Genomic DNA, 21,764 nt, shown 5'->3' on the forward strand with positions numbered 1-21,764 from the left:
ACCAAAGCCCTTCTCCTTGCCACCTTGAGTGCTCAATGGAAAGGAGAAGCAATGTATTACTTTCTAAAACTCACAAATACATCAGAAACATATTTTTCTTTGTATACAACGATATGCTTGAAATGACCATATCCAACACATGGAACTTTTCATTATTTTATATTCCATAGTCAATTTTTATGCTCATGAAACTTTCAATTATTTATAACAAAAGTGCGAAAGAGTCACCTTAAATTTTCCACAAAATCGTTTCATTTTTTTTTATAGCTTAAAAAGACGATTTCTTCAAAACGTCAATCGCAGTCTTTCAAGGATCAACTTGATGAGTATAGTTCTTGATCATGATAGATTTTGAAATGCAGGGTTATATTTTTAAAAGACCCTTTAACTAACATATTTAAGCATATCAAATTTTTTTTCTTAAATAAACCGTTTAATGTAAATAACATTTAATTTAAATTTGTTAAAAAAAGACACTTTGTCCTGTTTAGGTACCAAACTAGTGTTAAGACTTGGCGGGCAGAGGAAGAGCAACAGTAGTAGCAGAGGCAGCAAAGATACTCTCCAGCGCCCAGGCAGCCCTTGCCCAAACGCAGGCTTGTAGAGCATCGCGTAGCGGCCTCGCTAAAAGATTCTGTCCTTCTCACGAAGAAACAGGGGTTTTAACTCATGCAAACGGTTCCTGTGGTCGAGATATTCAACGCATTTGCACCCCTTTCCCTACCCTAAATGCAATGAATCAGAAGGAACATGCACATTTCAACCCTACCTATCCGGATCACTCAGATAGTTTCTCTCCTAACTTTGAGCAAAGAAGGTATTTGCATGAAGTAAATAGCTTTGAACAGAGTGCCGTTTGGAACGCCAGCTCTACAAGTTGCTGCCAGCCTTCAAAGCACCATGGCAGGCACGGTGAGCCCTTGTATAGGTCCCTCCTAAAATCTCATCATTGTTCTCCACATTCCTTCGTGGAGCACATTGAAGGAGCCCGCCACCACAATCCTTACCTTTTTGAAACCGAAAGCACTGCAGCAGGCAACTGCTTGTCTTCACAATATGCTAATCACAGCCCTTGCAGATGTGGATCCCCAATGCTTCATGAGGTAGATTCAGCCTTCTCTCCTTATGATTTTTTTTTTCATCTTTAACCAGACCTGTTATGTTAGCTTTCAAACTACTTTTTGTCTTCTTGGAGTCCTTCTCACAAATTGACAAGATACAGTCTACTTTGCTGACTTCAAATTTCTATCTTTCATGCTACATCACCTTTCTAATTGTAAAGTGGCTCTAGATTCACCATTGACTATGGCCTTTTTAGGGTCAATAGTTTGGTTGATTTTGGTCAACGGTAATGAGAGAATGGTTGAACATATGGTTACACTAAGATGATGTTTTTTTTGGTTGTTGCCAGTAATCTGAAAAATCTTAAAAGAAAAAGCCAAGATTGATTGTATGTCTTGCATCAGAGGACTCACATACATTTATGATACTTATCATAAACCCTTTTTTTTGAGTACTTCATATCTCGTGATGCAATTTCTATCATCATTAGCATATAGCCATAACACAAAAGTCTATGCTTGTTCACATAATTTTCTAGCAAGCATACCCAATATGCAAGCTAGCATACCCGAGGTGCTCTGATGTGATGGTTAGCATGCAGGATATGCTGGCTAGCATACCCAATATGATAGTTATAATACAGGATATGGTAGCTAGCATACGAGAAATGCCAGCTAGCATACCGAAAATTGGTCTGCCTAAGGATACGAGTTTCTTTGTTTGCAATGGTTTGAATCCTACAAATGCTTTTTGGAGGAAAGAGAAAAGAGATGCTTTTTGGAGAAAAACAAAAGGAAGTGCTTTACCGGGAAAGAAGCAAAAAGCAAAAGGCAAATGCTTTTCAGATATGAAAAATAAGAGGGAGAGAAATAGTTTTTAGATTGTAGAGAGAGAATTAGTTCTATGTACTTTAATTTGAAGAGCGAATACATGAGCAAACTTTACAGAGACAAAGGATTGAAGAGAGGAGATCAGATAGAGGAGATGAACATAGAGACGATCTGTTTCCCTTTTTCTTGTTTTTCCTCTTTCCTTGGTTCTTGTTTGTTTTTTGCTTTTGCGTTTATGTGGGTGCCAGCTTGTGTGTCCCTTTGTTGGCTTGCTTTTGGATGTGTGTGTGGGTGTGAGTGTGCATGCATGGAAGCTTGCTCTTAGGGCCTGATTTCGTGTGTGTGTGTGTGTGTGTGTGTGTGTGTGTGTGTGTGTGAAAGCTTGCCCTCCGAGGTCGTTTTGTCTGCCTTTTTGTTTTTGTTGCTCTTGTTTGTTTTGTTTTTTTTCTTCTCTTTTCATCGGCTTGGGTTGTTTGTTTGGGCTTGGGTCACTGTTGTTTGTCGGTTGCTGGTTTGTTCGGGGTTGGCTATCTGCCCGTACCTCTGCTCCCTCTCCAAGGTTCTTCAGCCGGTTTTCACCTGGATGCTGGTTTCAAAGTCTCTTACGTTGTCTCCCAAAAGTTCTCTCTCCAGCTATGATTTTGAGGAGCCACCTCCAGCAAGTGGTCTGCTCTCTATTCTAGATAAAAGCTCCCTGCCAACAACGATGCAGCACTGTGTTGCACACCTAGTGCCATCGTCTTGCAGTTTCTTGGTGATGTCAGCTGCCTCCTCACCCTCATCTTTGTCAACTCCACGGGTAGGCAGTCTCCGTGCCAATGGGGGTTTGGGGTCTGCCTCTGTATCGCGTCTTGCCCTATTGGAAGAAAGTTGCCATTTGGTTTCTCAGGCTCTTGAAGTAGAGCAGCTTTGTCGTAAGGCGTGCATGATCGCCATCTTAGGAAGCCAAAAATTATGCAAGGATCATTGGTGCTACTGTATCAAGCTAGATATAAAAAAAAAGCAAAGAAGTTGGTCCCAGCTTGGCAAGGTCCATTCATGGTACATGAAATTTTACCACAAGGAGCGATCCAGCTAGTAACTTTGGACGGTGTTCGCTTGCTGCTGGTAAATGGCTCCAGAATCAAGTGCTATTATCCTTGTGAGTAAACAATCTGCAGCCGTTTCACCACCTGTAATGGTTATGCCTGGTAGGTTCGTGACTCTCCCATCTCTCTTCTTTCCATTACATTACCTTCCCTCTGTAAATGTCTTTGCAACACTCTCAGTCTCTGCTATGCTTGTAGGAGTCTCCACGTTTCCTCCTAAGGTATCCTTTCTCTACACTGTGTAAGTGGGTACTTGTCTCGCCTTGAACTTCTTGAAATCCAATCATTCTTTCTGTAAGTGTAAACCACCTGGATGGTCACGCTTTCTATCATGAGTGTTACTTGATGCTCTTACTGGGTCCCTTTAGTTGAACTCCTCGGCTCGATCGTAAGCCTCTTGTGATAGTTTCTTTGAAGTTAAAACTCTCTTCATCTTCTACTTCTTTCAGTACTCTCTTCATCTTCTTTTTCTTCTAGTGTAACACACTTGGGTCATTGGGAGGTTTTCTATGTCCCCACGCGTCTTTAAATTGTCTGTCTATAGTTTCTTAATCTACCTCCATACTAACCCCCCTTTACTCCCTCCTAAGCCTAACTGCCCTCGCCCCTCTTTGCTAAACGTGGCCCTCTCTATTGCCCTCACCCATACCAAGTGCCCTTGCCCCTCTCTTATCCCAAACTCGCCCCCTTCTCTCCAAATTCGTCCCCTCCCCCTCTCTCCAAATTCGTCCCCCCTCCCTCTCCCAACTCGTCTCCTCCCCCTCTCTCCAAATTCATCCCCCCTCCCTCTCCCAACTCGCCAACTCCCACTCTCTCCCAATTGGCCTCTTTCCCCTCTCTCGCAACTCGCCCCCTTCCCCTCTCCCCAACTTGTCTCCCCTCTTCCCCAATTTGCCCCTGTCCCATATTTTATGCCAAACTCGCCCCCCTTCTCTCCAAATTCGTCCCCTCCCCCTCTCCCCCAAAATCCCCCGCCCCCCGCCCCCCCCTCCCAACTCGTCCTCCTCCCTCTCTCTCCCAACTCGCGCCCCCCCCCCCCCCCCCCCCTTCTCCCAACTCGTCCCCCTCCCTCTCTCTCCCAATTCGCCCCTTCCCCAATCTCCCCAATTCGGCCCCCCTCTGTCAACTCACCCCTTTCCCCCTCTCCAAACTCGTCCCCCCCTCTCCCCAACTCGTCCTTTCCCTCACCAATTCGCCCTGCCCCTCCCAACTCGTCCCTCCCCATCCCCAACTAGTCCCCACGCCACCTCGCCCTACCACCTCCCCTACCAGATTCGTCCGCCCTAGTTCGTCAAATAACAACGCAACCTGTATTTTTCTTGGCCTTCGTTATTCGTCGCGCTTTCCCTCCAAAGCAAAACTTATCACGCACATATCTACATAGGAGTGGATATATAGACGCAACTTTCCAATGATGGGTGTCACAGCCTCTGTATGGCCAGGACATGCCAAACCTGCCTCTGCTGTATACCCCATCTCTTCAGGTTTGATTCCCAACTTTGAAGCCAATTCTGGGGAAATGAAGTCGGCTTTGGCACCTGGATCAAAGAAGATAAGCACTGTTTGATCCCTGACCTTTCCCCATGCTCTGCAAAGCTCACTTGCATTTGAATTTGGCTTGTCGCCCACCATATCTGGCACTAGACCAGCCATGGGTTTCTTTCCTTTCCTGTCCTCCTTGTCTTCAGAATCAGCTGGCCTTTTCTTTGTAGGACAGTTGTAAGCAATATGGCCAGGCTGCTCACAGATAAAGCATTTGTTCTCTGACCTCAGGACCTTCTTTTGCTCTTCCGACTTGCGAGGAAAACGTCTTTTCCATTTCTTCGCTGGTCCCTTTTCTGATTCAGCCGTAGCTTTGTCTTTCCCTACGTTGGCTGGCTCGTGAGTCCCTTTCGGAGCCTCCTTGGGAACATACTTCTTCGCTGAATTTTTCTTGGCTGATCCTTCCTTGACGCCAGTATTGAATTCACAATCTTCTCCCTTGAGCAAACCATTGCCAATGTTTGCTACCTCGATGAGCTGCGTCAAAGTAGTGACTTTGTTCTTCGTGCAGTATTTTCTCAATCCTTTGGGTAGGCCACAACAGTATTTTTCAATCTGTTCTGTCAATGGCACAAACATATAGGAAGTTAGTGGAAATAGAGCTTTCCAAAACTTCCGATTTTAATCACCCAGATTCTTGCAAGTGGCAGCATTAAGCTGGTGCCATTCTATCATGACATCTGCTTCGAAATCATCAGATAACCATGCTGCTACAAAAATCTGCTTGAAATAAATCCATGTGGACGGAGCTTGCCCTTGGAGCAATAAAGTTGTCCACCATTGTCCCGCATTCCCTGTCAAGAAAGTGGCTGCCTTGCGGACCTTTGAAGCCTCTGTAAAGTTTCCCCCTGCATAGGCCTTGTCAAACTGCTGGAGGAATGAGAGAGCCTTCTTCCTGTCATCAAACCCTGTAAAGGTCGTGAAAGTAACACCTTTGCCACCTTCTTTGTACGGAGTTGGCCTCTCCAGTGGCGTTAAATTGTCATATTGAAGTGACTGAAACATGGGAACACTGTTAGGGTTCATTTGTGTTCCCTGACCGCAATTAATTTGACGTGGAAATGCTATATTTGGTTGCTGATTTGTAATTCCAGCCATACCAAAATTTGCCTGTGGTATCCCAAATTGGCCCTGAGTGCTTTGAAACCCTGGTAGCATGCCTGTGACACCATACATGGGGTTAGGCATCATCGTTTGAGCACCCCCGAACATTGTTCCTAGCGTGTAAAACTGATTTCCAGGTGCATGACCAGCCATGCTCTGGAATACCGATCCACCTCCAAAATAGCGAGGGTGTACTGAAGGTGGTGGGAAGACTTGTTGCATAGCCTGTAGGTTGCTTGCCTGCCCATTAGAACCAGCTATAGGTTGCTGAAAGGTGGCTGGCTGAACTGGTACAGCTTGAAAGATTGGCATCTCAGCCACCTGTTCTTGCACCTTAGGCACAGGTTGTGGAGATTGCATGTTCTCTGTCAAGTGTACAAGTGTTTCCATTGACTGTGCGGTATGAATCACCTGTGCTCGAGCCTTAACAGGCTTTTGAATATGATCCAGTGACCCAACTTGCTGAGACGGAACAGGAGGTTGTAGAAAGGCTAAAAACCTTGGGTTCTGCATTACTTATGTGAACATAGCCACAGCAGTAGCCAACTGGGTCTTGAATATATCATCATCCGTCTGTGGTGGTCTTGAGGACTCACCCACTTCATGTGTCTGTTGACCCTGTGAAGAGGAAACCTCTTCAGTCACATCGTTTGGTTTGTCAGCCATAATTGCAATTCCCTGTGTCTGGTCTATGATCCCCTGTGTCTTTAAGCCCAAACTGGCCAAGGCTCACTTCTATGGGAAAAAGTGATTTAATCTCGGCAATGGAACCATGAAACCGGCCTGTTCAATCCAAAAAGGGCGGTAGACTTTAAACTTAAACCTTATTTGTTTTCACCCATTTAATTTGTCATCCACTTTACCTGTACTTTCAAGGCACAACAAAGGGGAGAGGGATACAGGCTGCTAGATTGCACCTGTATGAGTAGACCGACACCAGATTGGCCCCTAACTTAGGCGCCCCTTTCAGTATTTCTTTATTGTTCAAAAGAGGGAATAAACGCTGTGGTTCCCTACAAGCTGCTCCGCACAAACTTGGCTGAATTTCAATTGTTCCAGCCCGATTTCGGCAGCATAACTGTACTAGGACCCTTCACAGTCCGTATTGCCACGCATTGACTGACTTTCCCGACGCATACGGGCACTTTGCAAAACCTGGCGAGAATCTGCAGCATGCTGAATTCTCTGTTTTCAGCCCCGAAAATGCGCCAGATCACCTGTACAGCGGTCCCCTTGCGTCCCCGATCCTCCTGGGGGTATTAGGGACCGTTTAGGGCCAAAACCCTAAACCTGCAAAAATACACAGCAGGCTGTAATTTACTGTTTCGGGCTCCTTTTCGCGTGCCGGTCGCATCCGTAGCAAGTCCTCGAGCTCCCGCACCTGTAGGCCTACTTGCCCTTTGAATCGGACGAGATTTCTGGCGTGAAACCTCTCGAATTCACCTGTACCTGCGGGGGGATTAGCTGCTAGCTAATCTAGTACCTGTGCAAGAGGCTCTTGCCTCGGCAATCGCGCATGAACTCACACAACTGTACATTGGTCAATTGAAAAGCCCACTAGAGGGGCATAACATACTGCCATAGGGGGGAGAGAGGGCAGTGCGTAGCGTGCAGGGCATCACTCCTCGCGCCGCACTGTACATAGGAGGGAAAGCAAGCATTCCATAGCTCTTAACCTGTGACAAAATCTGAAAATGAGCCCTCCTCCTCCTAAATTCAGCGCCACTTCTTGTTGCATGAGGAAAGTGCACCAGAAGGTGCCACTTGGCACATTTACAAGCATTTTCCCGTTTCGGGGTTGCCGCCTAAAAATCTCCCAACCGGTTGCCCAGTTGACTTCACGGCAGAGTAAGAAAATGTTCCCCTTGTCATTCCGGAGGTAATGACGCAAACACATTTTCAGGTCCCAAGGAGATGCTGCCATTGTATCTTTCTAGGTCATCCGACCCCCTTTGTACACTACAGCCACACCCATAACTGAAATGTAGCCTCTGTAGCAAAGGATTCCACTTTGGCTAGTCAATGACCCCACTTTGGCTAACCATAGTCTTCGTCCAACCTTAGTGGTCTCTTGCCCTTAGGCCTGGACTCCCTCTGGACAGTTCCACACTAGCTATGCAATGCAGGGCAGTTAGATTTCCCGAGGGGTGTTTCCAAAAAGTGAAAGTAAATAAATAATAAGAAAGAAATCAACAAAAAGGATAGATAGTAGTCACACGTTGGTGACAACTCTTTCTCTGGGATGACAGGATGACAGTCTCACCATGGTAGTACAGTGGTCATCTTTTATTTGTAGTTCAGTCTTTTAGCAGATTCAGTTGTTCTCTCACCGAGACGGCGAGTGGTTTTTTGGCGGGCAACCTGTAGCAGGGCTACAGTGTCACTTTCACAGGACACAGTAGTACAGTGGGTTTGGTCTGGTTCACATTGGACAGACTTTCTGGGCTGGACAGTGACATGTGGCAAGAATATGGACGGTGGTCTAGTGGACATCGTGGCTAGGTCACCACCACCGCAGACTTAGATGGTTGACATTTATGAGCCGTTGGTGGCTCTTTATGGTTGTACATATGAGTAGTAGCTGTTGGGTCCTTGTTATATGGTCCAGTGTCGTTGTTTAGAGTAGCGAGTCTATATACACAGCACGTCTGCACCATCCCTGCACATCTGAGCCTCGACACCCCCATTGTACCCGTGAGTTTTGGGTTGGAGCTGAGTGTGCTGCCACGCCAGAGTCTGTATCGGTTCTTTAAGATTGTCGAGTCCATATGTTCTGGTCTATTGCTGTGTCTCTCTGTTGATCAATTGTTATCCATTCTTTCCGTTGTTTCATTGTGTTTTGAGTGATATGTCACGCACATTGCATTGAGGAGCACCCACCGTAGAGAGCACGACACACTATCCGCGCTACTCTCTCTCTCTCTCTCTCTCCCTCCTCGTTGGATAGATATTTAAGGTCTCTTGGGATAGTTTCCTACGATGTTAAAATACTCTTCTTCTTCTCTCTCTCTCTCTCTCTCTCTCTCTCTCTCTGCCCCCCCCCCCCCCCCCCCCCCCCCCCCGCTACCACATCGTTTGCTGACAGTCCGCTCTAATATGTTTAAGCATTATTTTGTGCTTCACTAGCTTATCATGATGCTTGTTCCGATCATTCATGCCACATGGGTAGTCTAAGCTGATTTGGATGTTGATTTGTGTAGATTCTAACGGATCTTAAATAGAAATTGGTTGTCTATTAGCTATTTCAAAAACTGGGAAAAATTTGAGTGGACATTTTCATATAGTGCTGTTTTTTGAGTTTGCAGAGCAATGCAAGAATAGGATTAAAAGGACAAAGTTACTACCCAAACAGTGCTCTACCAAATGAGGTTAATTTGTTCTCCTTTTTACCACTTACAGTTTATAGTGATAGAAAGCCTTAGGTCACAAGAAGCATTGAACAATGCTCATTCAATCCAGAATCTTCTTATGTATTACTTATTTAAGAGGCAACGTCTGATTTGTATGAAATCAATCTGGGGCTTTCATGAATTGCAGATTACTTTGTACAACTGGTATCTGATCAGACTTGATGATTCACATTCATTGGACATTGCTGTCGGTGGTTTCCTAAGTAATAGGTATTCATTTTTCTTTGTGCGCGTTTCATGACCAAAAGACGATATTTAAAGTTGGGTTTCTCTTATGTGCATGTATGGTCAAATCCTACCGTTTCAAGTTCTAATCTCTTGGCTAGCTTGAAATTTGTAGATGTAATGAAGTAGACAGAATTGAGACAACTACTATAGTCAAACGTCTTGAGGAACGCAAATTGCTAACTAAGGATGGAGACGTTATCAACCTTGTGGGCACCATTGATGACTTCAGAACCATCTCAAATGGTTTTACCATTCAGGTTATCATATATGGATATTGAATGTTCCATGTATTTTTAGCCAGTAGCTTTGTCTTACTAAAATTACATATGATCGTTTTAGCAGACAGCTCATACATTTATAACAGGGTTTCCGCACATATGGAAGTTATTGGTTGATACGGTGCTGCCAGCAAAAGCTGCAGGAACAGTCAGGCCAACTTTGGGTCAAAGATACATGCAGCGTTTTTCTGCCTTCAAAGGACTAGAAACAGACCTCGTTTCTTACTCAGAAGGAGAAAGAAGCTGTGGGGCTAAACATGCACCAAAGGCTCCATGTGCAGAAGCTAATGAGAAAATTCCAGAAAGTGCTGCTCAAATGGAACAGGATATATTCTTGCTGGATGTTGAATGCCAATCAAAAGAGGACCGTCGTATCTTATATAATCAAGTTCAGGAGAAAGAATTGGATAAAAATGCGAGACCGGAAGATAATTGCTCGGAAAAAACAGAGCATCAGGCTTCTCATGGCCAGAAATCTACTCTCAATGGGGTATGGCGTTACTGTGATGGGTCTCACTCGTTTTCTGTTTCACACTTTAATTTTCCTGCTTCACATTGTAGCTCATGTATATCAGTCTTCAAAAACTCAAACTTGGCTAGGTTTGGTTGAGGTTACTGCACCCAGGTATAGTTGTTACTACATATTGTTTGCTGTAATGGACAGAAAGTATGTACTTTGCCTGGTACGGAGGATAATCCTGGTGGGATGTGTAGTAAGGATAAACCCATATCTTTAAGGAAAAATTTACTGCTATCTACTCTTTTTCATTGCAGGATTGCATAGGGGCATTCCTGTCAATGTTTTTAGCAAGTATAATTGGGTCTATTTCTTGTAGTTCAGTTAGAGGCTTTTGAGTCTAGAATTGGAGGACTATGGCCAAGAAGGAATGTGATTGAAGGTTGTAATTTGCATATGCCTAGGCGCCAAAGAGAGAAAGGATTACTCTGTAGGCATTGCTAGCGATATTGCAAGTCACGGCATTTAACGCTTGGTCACTACTTTGTACAGTCTATATTAGAAAGGAGTTGCAAGGACTAGATGATGACTTGAGCTATGAAAAAACCCATGTATAAACCTTCATATTAATACATGCTCAGGTGTGTGTATGGGACCATATTTCTATGGATTATTGGCCATGTTAGTGGGGATTTTGAAATATTTAGTTGCTACTATGTGTGGTGAAACTGATTGCTATATTGTCTAATACATGAGGATCAGGAGTCTAAGAATTACAATTATCCTTTCTTTTGAGTTTTATAACTCGCATTGTCCTTTCCTTTGAATGCCCTACCAACTCGCTACTTGTTTTACGTTTTACAGTTAATTTTTTGTTTAGCGCAAGGCTTCATTTAGGCTGAGTTTGCCCTCCATCCCTAGAGCCATTATAGAAACTCAATATGGTGACCTTTGTGTTAATGCATGTTTATGTGTGTGTGGAAGCATACATTGATAAGCTGTTCTATATCCACAAGACAAGTTCCCACCTGCCTTGCATGTGTGGCCAAGTGTCCACTTGCCTTGCATGCTTTGCCAGTTTGAGGGTCGCCTAACTACACGTGTCTTCTTGCCATGTGTGTGGCACCACTGTGTCCATGTGGTTTTATATTAATCCAGTGATCACCTCAAGCTCCTCTCTCCTAGGGGCCCTGTAGCCTTGAAGCACCTAAAGCTCCTCAAGTTTCTCTTGTAAAAATTCAGCCCACATAACAAAACATGAAACCATTGCAGATAGTCATCATTGTCCATGGCTATAGGTTGATTTGGTGACATTGTATCAACTTGGAAGGGCAGATCATTTTGTAGCTTATACTTCTTCGAAACAGCTTCCTTCCTCCTATTTTAAAGACTTCTTGACTTGGACTTATTGCCGGTTTACCACCTTGGCATATTTCTCTCCTTTTGGTTAGAGTGTTCCTCTTTGGGGGGGTCCCCATCTCGCTTCGTCTGCAGCTGCTTCAATTGGTTTGTCTGTCTCAGTGGTGATCGTCATCGATAAGCTATTTGACGCTTGTTTTTGGTCTCTTCCTTTTATAACTTTTCTACGACTTGTTCCGTAGTTAGCCACGTGATCAGCTTCCTTGTGCGACTTGAGCGGTGTCATCTCAGCCTTGGTGATCATCACATTGGTGCTGTACGGGTCTTCATTTTGTGTGTTTAGCGCTAATTCCTTTGGGCTTTTCTCTTTCTTAAGATTTGTTAGGATTCCGACATTTTCCTCCGCAGCTTCTTAACATGTGTTGTTGGGGGGGGGGGGGGGGGGGGGGGGGTTCGAGTTACGTTGACCTTCCCAATGCTTTTCCTCGTCCTTACAAGCTTCTCATCACACGTGCACTGGCCCTTGATTGTGGATTGGTCACGTGGACACTTGTTGGATAGGGATCTTAGGCTTGTTTTGGCCTTTTTCCATTATTTTTAGGATAAGGGTTATATTTTTCGTCGGGGTATTTGACAAAGATATTTGTCCAACGTTGCTATATGTGTGGCCTAGGGACTACCTACAAAAGAAAGACCGATCTCGGAGAATATGTATAGATGACAAGGCTCTTAGATTACCATCAAGAATAGGTTTCCAATACATAGGATGGATGATGTTAGAGGTTTTTACTTGTTTAAGCTGGATTGATCTTAAAAGTGGCTATCATCAGATCAGAATTGCTCCTGAGATGTATACAAGACTGCATTCATGATATTCTTTGGATTGTACGAATATGTGGTGATGCCTTTTGGTCTCACAAATGCTCCTTTGCAATGTCAACAGGATGATGGATAGGATCTTTCTAGAGCATAGACAGGTTGTGGACACATTCTTCGATGACATCATTGTTTTCTCCAAATCCGAAGCAGAACATAGAGAGCATTTGTTGCAAGTGTTCAAGGCATTGACAGAGCGTAGATTGGTGATCAACGAGAAAATGAGCGAGTTTTTTCTACTAGAGATCCACTTATTGGGACACATGGTTTGGTCCAAGGGTGTTAGCATGATCGAGCTAAATCGACGGCTATTCGTGATTTGCTACATTGAGGAATGTGCATGATGTGAAGCTTTTTGGGCTTGTACGCTTACTCTAGGCGGTTTATCAGACAATTTGCGGAGATTGCTTCGTCGTTGCATACCTTGACTTAGAAAGGGGTACCATTTAGTTGGGGACCTTTTTAGATTGCAGTGTTTGAGAGACTCAAGTAGAATTTGACTATTGGGCCATTGTTAAATTTACCAGATTTGCAAAAATCTTTCGAGGTTTACTGTGATGCTTGTGGAAGTAGTTTGGGCGCTGTCTTAATGCAAGAGGGCCATGTTATCGCTTATGAGAGTCGAATGTTGTCGAAACTAGAGAGGGTTACACAAATTTATGAAAAGGAGCTCTTAGCAGTTATTCATGCTTTGAGCCAGTGGAAGCATCACTTGGTCGGGGCAGACCTTAGGGTGTACCCGGATCATCAGAGTTTGGAATATTTCTTGTCCCGGAACAAGTTGTCAGAAACACACATGAGATGGGCGAACATCCTCTCAATTTCTTATTCAAATAGTGTACTTGAAGAGAAAGAAGAATGTGGTGGTAGATGTGTCTTGCAAGCTAGAGATATCCAATGTCACATTAGTGCATCATCGGAAATCTGATGCAATGAGCTGTATGCTACAGACACAAATTTTGGTGAGATATTTGATAGGGTGCAGAGTGGGGGACAATATCAGGGTATTCATCAAGGAAGGGTATTTGATGCAAAAGACCATCTTGTGTGTGACACGTGGTTTGAGGTAGAAGAAGTTGACGGAGTGTCACATTCTTCTTTTGTTGCGACACTTTAAGAGTGTTGAGAATTACTTCTAATGGCCGTAGCTCAAGAACGATGTGGATGAGTTTGTGTGTATTTGTTTGGTATGTCAGAAATTGAAGGATGACAGACACAAAGTGACAGGAGTGCCATAGCCTTTGCCGATTCTAGATCGACCAAGGAAGAGTATAGTGACGGACGATCATTTAACAAAGCTGTTTGTCTCACATATTTTTCGGTTGCATGGAATGCCTAAGTTTATTGTTTTAGACAGAGACCCTAGATTTACCAATTCGTTTGGAAGAGCAATATGTTAGAATGGGGGCACTATGCTTAAATTCTCGTCGTCGTTTTGTCTAGAGATTGATGGACAATTAGATATTACCAACTCTATGGTATTAAACTTGTTGAAGTGCTATATCTTTCAAATTATGATTTAGTGGGAGAGGTATTTGCCGTTGGTGGTGGTTGCTTACAACAACACCGTTCCACACTTTGACGGGGAAGGCATTGATTGAGATTGTCGAGGATGGCAAAAGGTTCCGCTCCTTTTGTGCACCAAGGAGAAGGTATTTTAGACATTATTTTGTGTTGGATGTGGAGACTCCTTTGCCAAGGCACACCTAAGAAGGCTTTACAAAAGTCTTAGGCACAGCACCGGACAAGCATCGACGTGAGTGACAGAGAGAATCTAGAAGAAGTATTCGACCATCCTGAACGGTCATCTCTGATACGTCATGGGATGGGTGACATAGAGCATCGCGAAGGAGTTGTTTCGTAAGTTTGGTGAGTGATGGGTTTTTTTTGGAGCGTCACATGGTGGGTGACGGGAGCATCGAAAAGGGAATATTCCTTAGTCGGGAGGTATTCCGAACTTAGGAGAGTTGTGCACAAGAAATGAGACAAGCACTTGATTGAAGATGGCTTGAGAGTAAGCTTTGAGGAAATGCAATTGCTTTTTGAAAAAGCAAGTTGCTTTCCCATAAAGGAGTCTTATGTTCGCATTGTATTTGTGCATGAGTCTGCATCCAGGGACGCTTGGGTTGTGATGGTGTGAACATGGTTTTGAGATTATAAGTTTTTAATGAGTTTTTGGCAGGTTCAGAACTTTTTAAAGTTTCCAGCCGTCCACTTTATAAGTGGGCAGCCATTGTTAAAAAAGGCCAGCAGAAAAACAAGGCGCCCCCACCTGCTGCTTGTTCTGGCATCGGTGAACTCTCCCTTCCCTCTTCTTGGCGTGGACAGCAAACCAATCACTCTCTCTCTTTGATCTGCCCTATTTTTGCAAAGGAAAGCAAGCAGAACGCGCCCTAGTTTTGGGAGGTTGAGGAGCAAGAAAACAAGGTGCAAGAGCTTGTACCTTGCTGCTGCAGATTTCAGCCACCGCAAGGAAGTTGCCGAGAACCCCTATGGCTGCCCTGAGTGCACCAATTGACTCTAGGACCATGTAAATGAGTTCCATAGTGAAGAAGTGCCTTCGGAGATGGTTTCCATCGCGGCTACCTGCTGTTTTTCGCTGTTTTCAGCCCATAAATGTCGTAGATGGGTCTGATTCACAAGAAGGAACCCGAGAGCACACCTCTTCGGTGTGTAGGTTTGGGAGAGAGGATTCTTTGCATAGAGATCTCTTCTGGGGAGTTGCTTGCCGAGAACGGAGATGTGTTCCGAGTTGTCAAGTCTTCATGGATGATGCTTTTCATGTTTTGGTCTATGAGTTATTGTTTGCAGGTGCACTTCCTCTGCATGGGGAAGTAGGAGTAGAGGAAGGCACGAGCCTCCTCAGGAGAAAAGCGCTTTGTGGGAACAAAGCCAGATCTGCCCAAGGGTTTTGCACCGCAGGTTTTGGGAGTGGATCCACAGATCTGAGAGTGGTAGACTTTTGAGTTGGGATTAGGGAGTAGAGATTCCCGCGGAGGGATTTCACATTGAGGATAGTAGCGTTGCTGCTAAGATTTTATGGAAGAGGACTGTGGGAATAGAGTCAAAATAGAGCTATAGGGATGCCATGCCGTGAGTCTGGAGGGTGAGCTCCAGAAGTGAGGACCTTGGTTCTTGGGGATTCTGAGTAAGGCATAGTTACATGGGACGACGGGTTGGGGTCGAGAACGGGGACGGGACGGCAAAAGTCAGAAAACGGGGACGGGGGTCGGAAGGTAAAAAAAAATCAGTTTTTTTGGCATTTTTTGACCTACACACATGCCACACACATAGAGCATCACTTTGACCACAAATTTACACTAAATAGACCAAAGAGCACGAGTCATATAGTGGCAAATGTGCTAATAAAACATCGATGGATACAAAATGAAAAGTGCATGCCACAAGGGCTAAGAGGAGAGAGTAGAGCTAAGAGCTTAGAGAAGAGCTTGTTGGAGAGAGATTAGAGAGCTTCAAAGTTGAGAGGGAAGAAGAGGGAGAGAGTGGGTAGAGAGACTCAAGGGTAGCGCTTGAGCGCTTGTAGGTAGACCGTAGACGGCATAGTGTGTAGAGAGTAGACGGTAGACTGTAGAGAGAAGAGCTTGAGAGAAGATGAGGCCCAAGGGTGCTTTTATAGCCTCCCAAGGGCCAAACCCCCCCCCCCCCCCAAAGAACTGAACGTTGGTTGCAAGCGACCATTAAAAACGGTCCATTTTTTCAAATTTTAAATTTCTGCCTGTCGTCCCCGTCCGTTACCGGCCGTCTCCGTCTGTCCCCGGTCCGACAGCTTGCGACCCCGCCGGTCGGATGAATTTTCCGACCATTCCCCGTCCGTCCCCGGCCCGGTTTCAGCCGTTAGGCGGTCCTAGGCCCCGTCCCCTTTGTCCCCTGTAACTATGGAGTAAGGACTAGAGGTTTGCAGGACTAGGGCTTTTAGGAAACATAGGCTTTCTAGTACCATCGAGTTTGATTTAGAACGGACTTGGTAGTTTGGTTCAAGTGCTTGTATAAAGACTTCTCGCCAATAATAAAGATGCGCTTTACGGACGGGGGGAGGACTAACCCATCTTCAGGTCCCAGTACTGTGTCGATCTTCTCTCTCTCTCTCTCTCTCTCTATATATATATATATATATATATATATATATATATATATATATATATATATATATATTGTTAGATTTACACCACTCTGCTGCTTCACAGGTCTAGGGCATACTTGTACGGCTAGTATGTTTCGGGATTGGCCACCCATAGTGTAGGTTGTACCTGGTCCAGCCGCCCACCTTGTCCAGGTGCCCTCATGTATTTCCATATATCATTTTCTGTTGGGTCGTGGGGACTTTTATCAGGCCTTGTCCTACCGCCCATTGGGCACCTATATATGGGGCCAGGGGGGTACCCACTTCCATATATCATTTTCTGTTGGGTCGTGGGGATTTTTATCAGGCCTTGTCCTACCTCCCATTGGGCACCTATATATGGGGCCAGGGGGGTACCCACTTCCATATCTCATCACATAGAGATCATCTGATTGAATAGACATGACAGGGTCTTCTGCTCATGGTAGTCATGGGAGGCTAATCCCCCCCCCCCCCCCCCCCCCCCCCCCCCCCCCCCTTGCCCCCTTCTCCCCCTTCATGTCACAAAGTGATGATGTGGTTGCCCGAGAGCAGAAACCCTAACCCTAATTTCTGCCAAACCCTAACTCCTGCTGAAACCCTAATTCTGGAAACCCTAACCCTAAAACCTGCAAACCCTAATTTCTGGCAAAAACCCTAACTGCTGAAACCCTAATTTCTGGCAGCAGTGACACGTGGCATTTTTTCCGAAAATTGCACTGTTTTGCTGATGTGGCAGGTCCGTACGGACAGTCCCGTGATTTGCGCTGGCTGGATTTACGGCAGTTTTTGGGCGATGCTTTATTCTACGCAAGAGAAAGTCCACTGCTTTATTTTATTAAAGAGAGAGAAAGCTGGAGCTTTTTGGATTGCTTTATTTCCACATTAAGCAAGAGAAAGAGCTTTTGCTTTATTTTAAAAGCTTTTGATTTTCAGCTTTTGAAGCTTTTTGGGGCTCTGCTCTGGCATCCCTTGTACTCTTTAAATAAGTGGGTAGGCCACTCACAACTCAGAGCATCTGGACGCAGAGTCTGAGTGTGAGCGCTTGATCGCACTCTTTTACTTTGAACTTTGATTAATACAAAAAGAAATACCGAAAGGGGCGCCAGTCTTTGGGGCCAATACTCTAGGCACAGAACTCCGCCGGGCCAATGCAAATCTATTGTGAACTGTGAACTGTTTTGAAGTGGTTATTTGGTGTTGTCGTGATTGATTCTTGACTTGGAGTGTCCAAGTCTGTTACAGTGGTATCAGAGCACGGCCGATTTCTCTTCTATGGGAAATCCGATCCCAATTTTTTTTTTTTCAGCGGCACCTATGGCTTCACTCAAGGATTAGTCGACTCCCTCTGCATCCGGAGATGCGGGAAGGGATCACAACGAAGATTCTGGCAAGGAGTATGGCTTGCCGCGGCCTACTCAGGCGGAGCAACGAGAGCGTCGTCAATCGATCGGCAATGCAACAAAGATGATGCTCAGTTTTGCGAAGGACCCGAAATTGGCAAAATATATGAGCGAGACTTCTTTTCAAGAAGTGCATGAGCAATGGCGGAAAACCACAACACCACCCCCGAAACCCGCTCTCAAGAAACCTCCTCCTCCGAAGACGTATTCAGGAATTAGCAGACGTGGTTGATGCATGGATTGCTCAGCTTTTTGACGCGCAGATCAAAGCTAAAAAGCACGGCAAAAAGCAGAAGAAAGGCACTGACTTCCCGGGTTATTTGGGTCGTCAGTCGATATTTGATAAGGCAAAGAAACAGAAGAAGCGTGTTTGATTTGAAGGAGTACCCAGTTCTTCTTCTTCTTCTTCTTCTTCTTCTTCTGACAGTTCTTCTAGCTCTTCAGATTCAAGCGAAGTAGACAGAAAAGGCAAAAAGCGAAGCAAGAAACAACGCTTTGGAAAGGGCAAGAAAAAGGCAAAGAAGTCTTAATCTCGCCCAATGAGTGACAGTTCTATGGAGGACTTGTCTACGGACGGTTTAGACTTTGACGACGGCAGCTTTTATGCAAAGAAGAAGAATTTTTATAAAGCCAACCAGTATTATTTGGGTCGTCCGTCGATATTTGATAAGGCAAAGAAACAGAAGAAGCGTGTTTGAATTTGAAGGAGTATCCAGTTCTTCTTCTTCTTCTTCTTCTTCTGACAGTTCTTCTAGCTCTTCAGATTCGAGCGAAGAAGACAGAAAAGGCAAAAAGCGAAGCAAGAAACAACGCTTTGGAAAGGGCAAGAAAAAGGCAAAGAAGTCTTAATCTCGCCCAGTGAGTGACAGTTCTATGGAGGACTTGTCTACGAACAGTTCAGACTCTGACGACGGCAGCTTTTATGCAAAGAAGAAGAATTTTTACAAAGCCAACAAGTATGACTTTCTCGAAGACAAAAGCAAGAAAGTCCGAGAGTTTAAGGAAGGTGGACAGTCAATTAAATTTAACATTTTTTCGGTATATAGAGATGCTTTGAAGGCTTTGTCTTTTGTACAGCAGTTTGACATCGCTTTCCCGGGAGGACGATACTCCAAGCACTGTAAGATTCGAAGAGCTGCCTCTTACTCTAAGGGGAATGCTCGAACTTGGTGGTCCAGGCTTCTTTTAAACAAGATTGCGCAAGTTAAATGGTTGAAATTCAAGAGGCTATTTATTTCTTATTGGTTGACTCCAGAGTATGAACGTGATATACGAACTGCTTGGAACCATCTTCGGATGAACAAGAAAGATACAATGGATGCTTATTGCGAGAAATTTTGGAGCTCTTTCCTACCCGCCTCTTCATTCAAGAAGATCTCGTTCAGAGAACAGATTGAGCGGTTTACCTTGGGTCTACCTTCAGAGATCCGGGATCACTGCTTGGAACAGAAGTCAGCTTCTATTTAGGAGTTGATGAGTCATGCGAAGCGGGGCTTTGCCATTCACTCTGGCAGTCTGACCTACCCCACCGATGAGGTCATGACACAACGAGCCGAACAGACTTCAACGAATGAAAGTAGAAAGAAAAAGAGCAACTCAGAAAAGAAAGATGCACGACCCAAGCTTACTCCTCAGGAGCGGGCTCGCTTCGTCAGGGAGGGGAAGTGCTTTGGATGCGGGGAACATGAACATATCTCTACAAAGTGTCCTAAAAAGGCACAGAAAGAAGAGAATGACAAGGATGAGGACAGGCCTGAGAGTTCGAGAGCAGCTGAGGAACGTGGACGAAAAGGCAAGATGAAAAGAGGACTGGTTCCAGATTGTGTGGGTACCGATCCCAGGATGATGGACGAGAGTACAGAACTTTGCCGAGCTTGGGGCGAAGTGAAAGACCAAGAGGCCCTGATCTTCTTTGATGGAGGAGCCAACTTCATTTCACCGGAATTGGCGGTGCGGCTCGAGATCACTCCCGATCGGATGGGACCACTTACGGAGGCAGTTCTAGCGGCACCCAGCAGGGACGTAGCCATTACACCTGTCATTGACAAACTTCGGTTGCATTGTCAGGGGTTAGGGCATGAGGACTTTTTCATAATGCCTTTGGAAGGTTGTTATGTTCTCTTCGGGATTATCTGGTACCACAAGAACAACGTTGTGGTCGATTATCGGGCGAGGAAAGCGACATCGACTACAGAGAAGGGTAGAACCATTATACTTGATATTAAACTGAAGGGCGAGTTTGTCCCTATTGTATCGGCTTCGGCCATTTCTAAATTAATGAAATCCAGTCTGTTTGTTTACTCGATCTATATGAAAGAATTGAGCCATAAGGATAGGACAAATATGTCCAAACTTGATAAAGAACGCCAAGATTTTCTGCAGTCTCATGCCGATTGCTTTTCAGAGGGCCTACAGGCGAGTTACCACCTGCTCGTCTTGAAGATCATACCATTGATCTGATACTTGGAAGCACACCGAACTGGCCACCTTACCGCGTGAGCCGAGCACAGAATGAAGAGATTATGATCCAAGTCAAAGACCTCTTGGAAAAGGGTCTTGTGCAGCCTAGTACTTCACCATATTGCGCTCCAGTGTTGTTGGTTTTGAAGAAAGACGGATCTTGGAGAATGTGCTTCGATTATAGAGCTCTCAACAAAATCACTATGAAGAATAGATTTTCGATTTCTAGGATCGATGATATACTTGACAGATTACAGGGATCTCGTGCTTTAGCACGATCGACTTGAAAAGTGCATATCATCAGATCCGAATCGTGCCGGGAGATGTCTACAAGACAGCCTTTTGGAGGACTTTTGGGTTATTTTGAGTTTTTGGTGATGCCTTTTGGCCTAACCAATGCTCTTGCGACATTTAACCGGAAGATGGACAGGATTTTTCGAGAGTACAGACTATTTGTTGGCACCTTCTTTGACGACATCATTGTTTTCTCCAAGGATAAGGCAGAACATAGATTTAAGTCTTTCAGGCGTTACGAGATCACAAGTTGATGATTAATGCGAAGAAAAGTGGATTTTCCTACTAGAGATACACGTTTTAGGACACATTGTCTGAGCAGCGGGAGTGCAAATGCATCCGGCCAAGATAGAGACTATCCGTGATTGGCCCGGTTTGAAGAATGTCCATGAAGTTAGAAGCTTCTTGGGACTGTGTTTGTACTACAGGGGGTTCATTCGAAAGTTTGCAGAGGTTGCTTCCCCTTTGCATATCTTGACGCAGAAAGGAGTCCCTTTCTCGTGGGGACCCACAGAAGTGACTGCCTTTTAGGAATTGAAAAAGAATCTGACTACAGGACCAATGTTTGACTTTGGCGGATTTGCAGAAGTCGTTTGAACTATATTGTGATACTTGTGGTCGTAGTCTAGATGCGGTCTTAATGCAAGAAGGCCAATGGCATTGCCTATGAAAGCCGATTGTTTCCAAGGCTGGAATTGATAGTACAGATATGTGAGAGACCTTTTGGCGGCTATCCATGCTCTTATTCACTGGCGACATTACCTACTCCGAGTCGATTTTACGATTTTTACAAATGATGGGAGTTTACGCTACTTCTTGTCACGGAAGCAGTTATCGAAAAAAGCAGATGCGGTGGGCAAATGTCACGTGACACATGCAACCCTATGTGTCCGTGGACAAGCTACGGACACATTTTCAATCAGTCCAGTCAGTCTAGATTAGAAGTGTGATCTGACACTTTTTCTGAGTCTATTCGTAGACTGTGCATGCCCAGTCACGTAGTATAGATGCATATCCTCTGGTTGCACACATCAAGATCATAAGCATTCCCATCAAAATCCATCAGAATCCTTCAGGGGAATTTTCCAGTGCATTTAGTCTATTTTACTTATTTTTGACATTTTTCACTTATTATTTTTAAGTCACTTTTGTTGGGAAGTAGGTAGGGCCAATTGAGTAAGTTTGTATATAAGCAAACCTAGACTAGCACTAATTGGCAGAAGAGGCAGCAGGAGCTTCATGCTCAACAAGCA

At 44.7% G+C, this 21,764-nt stretch overlaps 1 protein-coding gene across 15 annotated transcripts in view; it reads left to right on the plus strand.

Moving 5' to 3' along the window:
- Positions 1–507: 507 nt before the first annotated feature.
- Positions 508–21,764, plus strand: part of LOC147433909 (uncharacterized) — a 166,603-nt gene continuing 145,346 nt past the window's right edge. For 12 of the 15 annotated variants that reach the window (XR_015185325.1, XR_015185327.1, XR_015185326.1 and 9 more), the window contains exons 1-5: positions 508–1,103; positions 8,932–8,994; positions 9,164–9,246; positions 9,377–9,521; positions 9,604–10,032. Coding sequence is in view for 12 of the 15 variants with exons in the window: in XM_086490523.1 (XP_086346649.1) it covers positions 735–1,103; positions 8,932–8,994; positions 9,164–9,246; positions 9,377–9,521; positions 9,604–10,032 (1,089 nt within the window). In the remaining 3 variants the exon portion in view is untranslated. Of the gene's footprint in view, positions 1,104–8,931; positions 8,995–9,163; positions 9,247–9,376; positions 9,522–9,603; positions 10,033–21,764 lie in introns of those variants that run through there. The other 3 variants (XM_086490524.1, XM_086490532.1, XM_086490534.1) reach the window with 2 other exon arrangements.

This window comes from Adiantum capillus-veneris, chromosome 19 (assembly GCF_014529385.1).
Source record: "Adiantum capillus-veneris isolate H3 chromosome 19, ASM1452938v2, whole genome shotgun sequence".
In the NCBI taxonomy this organism is placed as follows: domain Eukaryota; kingdom Viridiplantae; phylum Streptophyta; class Polypodiopsida; order Polypodiales; family Pteridaceae; genus Adiantum; species Adiantum capillus-veneris.